The following is a 4587-nucleotide window of genomic DNA, read 5'->3' on the forward strand; positions in this document are numbered from 1 at the left end:
TGTGATCCCACCAAAGGAAAAGAGAGATGGAAGGGATTCCCGAGGGAGCCGGGAAGAAGCGGATCCCAGCAGATCCCTACCCTTCGATGTCATCCTCCTCCGTCTCGTTGGCCTTGTGCGGGGTCTTGATGTTGTCCCCTTTGCCCACCACGGCGATGTCACACTTGAGGTAGCCCTTGAGGCTGGCCGTGAGGTCCTCGGGGTCGGACAGGATGGCCCATTTGTGGTAGAACTGGTGCTCTGCAACCCAGGGGACAAGAGAGACCTTTGTCACCGCCAGACACGGCCAACACCACCAGGACATGGCACTCCATGGAGTGGGACCTGCCCTGTGTGTGAGGGATCCCAAAAAAAAGCTGGAAAATCCACTGGGAAGGGGAGTCTGATGTTGGAGATGGAGACACAACGGGATAAGCTGGATGAGGGTGGAGTCTCAAGTCCCCACCCTGGAGGGTTTTAAAGCCGTGCGGATGTGGCACTTGGGGACATGGGGCAGTGGTAGTGGCCTTGGCGGTGCTGGGGATGGTTGGACTCGGTGGTCAGCAGCTCTAATCCACCTCTCCCTCTTTTCCAGGCTTGGGTGAAATGCGGGGCAGGATCCAACCCTGGATATTCTGCCTGGAATATTCACATCCTGCCTGGGAATGTCACCTGGGGCTTCTTCCTGGGCAGGGCAGGGATGGACACCATCACAGCCAGGAGGGATCTCAGGGACACCTGGGAGAGCTGGAGAAGGGAAGGATCCAGGGAGAGCTCAGAGCCCATTCCAGGGCCTCAAGCTGGGATTTGGGCAAGGGCTGGGGGGCCAGGAGGCAGGGAATGGCTTCCAGTGGGAAAAGGGGAGCTTGGGATGGTGGGATCTTGGGAAGGAATTGCTGGCTGGGCTGGGATTCCCAGAGAATCCCTGGCAGTGTCCAAGGAAACCTTGGATGACTTGGGGCTTGGAGCAGCCTGGGATAGTGGGAAGTGTTGGAGATCAAGGGACACTCAGGATCCATCCCGAGGGATTTTTATGGAATTCAGGGATGGAAAAGGGAAGGGAGACCCTTCCTGGAGTCCCCAGATCCCAGGGAAGCCCCTGGATCCTGAAATTCCTTCCCAGAGAGGAGTTGGGATGGGGATGGATCCAGTGCCAGGCTGGGAGAGCTGGGAATGTGCAGCTGGATCAGGGGAGGATCTAGGGAATCCTTGGAGCTGCTTCCCCATCCCAAAGGGGCTCCAGGAGAGCTGGGATTTGGGCAAGGGCTGGAGGGGCAGGAGGCAGGGAATGGCTTCCAGTGGGAAAGGGGAGCTTGGGATGGCGGGATTTTGGGAAGGGATTCCTGGCTGGGCTGGGATTCCCAGAGAATCCCTGGATTCCTGTGAGTGTCCCAGGCCAGGATGGACACTGGGGCTTGGAGCCACCTGGGGCAGTGGAAGCTGTCCCTGCCATGGCAGGAGTGGAATTAAATTATCTCCAAAGTCCCATCACACCCAAACCATCCTGTGATTCCATGATTCCAGGATGGAATCCCTCCAGGATGGAGACCCTTCTCCAGAGGTGCCAAGAGCTCTTCCCTGACCTGCGAGCAAGTTCAGGTGTGTTCATGTCTTGGATATTTACACTTAATATTTTGTTTATATCTTGGATATTTACACTTTATAATTTCCAAACAATTTCCAATCATTTAATACTTGGAAAGCATTTTCCAAGGAATCCAGCCCCTGCCTGATTCCTCTGCCAGGAAATTTTTCTCCACTGAGCAGGTGCAGGTGCCCGGGAATTGTTACAAACGACATTCACGTACCAGGCTGGGTATAAACAGTCCCAACATCCATCTTGAAGGACCCCACCAATGTCCCGCTCCTCAGGAGGTTTTTGGAGTGGATCACCTGGAAATCACGAGGGGAAAACAGCTCAGGAATTCCCCCAGGACCTGGGAGCCGCAAAGCCATTCCAGAGGTCTCCAGGATGGGATGGGGAAGGAGCTGAGGAGTTTTCCTTAGTCTGGGGAGGATCCTAAGGACACCAAAAGACTCGGTGGGGTTGGCAGGTCCTGATTAATGGAATTGCCAGGAAGTTTGTATTCAGTATGAACAAAAAATGCAAATAAATTAATCTTTGGAGCAAGATCCCTTTTCCAGTCACTACAGCAGCAAACACTGGGATATTTAACTGAGGGAGAGCCTTTAGAATGCTCAGAATTTGAGGAAAATTGGGAGAAATTGTGCAGCCAGTCTGTGCACCAGGATGGATATAGATGATCCCAGTTAATGTGCCCTAATTGGGCAGGGAATCCAGAAGTCTTGTCCATCATCTTCCTGGTTTTAGGTAGACTGAAATCTCAGCTTTGCTCTCAGCATTCCCAATCCTGGATTTCCACAACAGTTCTGATGCCCCAGGAATTTCCCCAGCAGGCTCAGGAAGATCTTTCTTCTCCACAAGAATAAATAAATGAATTCCAAGGTTTGGTTCTAATAAATAAATTCCAAGGTTTGGATCTCTGGAATACCAGAGATCAACCCATGAAGGGAATGCAGGAGCTGTGTGGAGCCAGGAATGAGGACTGGAACAGAAAAACGGACTAGGGGTCTGCAGAAGGAAATTCCTGTTGGGAATCTCACATCAAGGACCTTAACTCCATCCCAAAAAGGGGTGGTTTGCTTCCAAAACCCCCCAAAAAGGACAAGGATTTCAGGGTCACTTACGGAGAGCTTGATGATCTTGTCGAACATGACATCAGGGGGGACGTGGAAATCAAAGACGAAATACTGGAAGGGAGGTGCCCATGGCCCAGCAGGGATGGATCCATGTGATTCCAACACTGAGCATGAGACCACATGGATCACAGATCCCTCACTGAGTGCGAGGAGAAAACGGAAGCACAGATTTCTCAGAAAACCTGGGAATCATTGATCACAAAATTTCAGAGGGCACAGGCTTAATTTCTGCTGTGTGGTTTGAGGTTTGACCTTATTCCAACAGGAATTTAACTCCCCAAAAACCATGCATAAGAAGGAAATAATGGGATTGAGGGTGGAGTAGCCCAGAGGGATTGAGAACCCCCCGGATGCCTGGGGGAGCTCCTGCAGCCCACGGCCCAGCAGGGCTGGATCCCTGTGATCCCAACACTGAGCATGGGACCACATGGGTCACCAATCCCCCACTGAGAGTGGGCAGCCAATGGAAGTGCAGATTTCTTGGAAAACCTGGGAATCATTGGTCACAACATTCCAGAGGGCACAGGCTTTGTTTCTGCTGGGTGGTTTGAGGTTTCACCTTATTCCGGCAGGAATTTAACACAGAAAAAACCATGGATAAGAAAGAAATCACCAGATTGAGGGCGGAGTAACCCAAAGGGATTGAGAGCCCCTCGGATGCCTGGTGGAGCTCCTGCAGCCCACGGCCCTGCAGGGCTGGATCCATGTGATCCAACACTGAGCATGAGACCACGTGGATCATAGACTCCTCACTGAGTGCGAGGAGAAAATGGAAGCACAGATTTCAGGCTTTGTTTCTGCTGGGTGGTTTGAGGTTTCACCTTATTCCGGCAGGAATTTAACACAGAAAAAACCATGGATAAGAAAGAAATCACCAGATTGAGGGCGGAGTAGCCCAAAGGGATTGAGAACCCCCCGGAGAAGCTGTGGCTGCCTGGGTTGTGCCCATGGCCCTGCAGGGCTGGATCCCTGTGATCCCAACACAGAGTGTGGCACCACATGGATCACGGATCCACCACTGAGTGTGGGGAGCCAATGGAAGCGGAGGTTTCTGAGAAAATCTGGGAATCATTGATCACAACATTCCAGAGGGCAAAGGCTCTGTTTCTGCTGTGTGGTTTGAGATTTCTCCTTATTCTGGCAAGAATTTAACCCCAAAAAAACCCCCCATGGATAAAAAATAAATAACAGGATCGAGGGTGGAGTAACCCAGACAGGCTTTGTTTCTCCTCTGTGGTTTGAGATTTCACCTTATTCTGGCAGGAATTTAACCCAAAAACCCCCCATGGATAAAAAATAAATAACAGGATCGAGGGTGGAGTAACCCAGAGGGGTTGGAGCAGCACCGCAGCCGGACTCACCTCATTGTAGTAAGGACAATTGGTGGATTCCTTCATGGACGTGTATTTTTTCTCCTCCCCCACCTCCACGCACACCACGGGGTCCATGTTGAGCCCCACGAGCTGCCGGGCCTCGATGATGGTGATGCTGACCTGGGGAGAGGAATTCCCAAATTTCCACATCCCGGGAGCAGCTCCAGGCTGCCTTCCCCTAACCCTCCACCTCTGACCAAGGGGAATTCCCAGTGTTATGGGGTCTGCTGGTCCCACTGGGACACAGGTGAGGAGGGGCTGGCAAGGGTGTGGGATGCAGGAGATCCCAGGAATCCCGGTTGTTCCAGCCCCAGAGTGTGGGCACTCTACCCAATGTGGAAAATCCAATGGATTTAACCCGAGCTGTAGGATCAGAGACTGATCCCATTGGCTTAACTTCTACTGGAAAATCCAATGGATTTACCCCGAGCTGTGGGATCAGAGACCAATCCCATTGGCTTCACTTCTGCTGGAAAATCCAATGGATTCAACCCGAGCTGTGGGATCAGAGACC

At 52.1% G+C, this 4587-nt stretch overlaps 1 protein-coding gene across 1 annotated transcript in view; it reads right to left on the reverse strand.

Annotated features, from left to right (window-relative positions):
* OTOF (otoferlin) overlaps window positions 1–4587 on the reverse strand; it is a 62242-nt gene that overhangs the window by 54171 nt on the left and 3484 nt on the right. Inside the window, exons 4-7 of the mRNA XM_031065022.1 lie at window positions 4062–4193; window positions 2689–2751; window positions 1788–1872; window positions 81–240 (exon numbers count right to left, since the gene is read on the reverse strand). Of these exons, the coding sequence (XP_030920882.1) occupies window positions 81–240; window positions 1788–1872; window positions 2689–2751; window positions 4062–4193 (440 nt within the window). The remainder of the gene's footprint in view (window positions 1–80; window positions 241–1787; window positions 1873–2688; window positions 2752–4061; window positions 4194–4587) is intronic.

The sequence above is a fragment of the Geospiza fortis genome, unplaced genomic scaffold (assembly GCF_000277835.1).
Source record: "Geospiza fortis unplaced genomic scaffold, GeoFor_1.0 scaffold509, whole genome shotgun sequence".
In the NCBI taxonomy this organism is placed as follows: Eukaryota; Metazoa; Chordata; class Aves; order Passeriformes; family Thraupidae; genus Geospiza; species Geospiza fortis.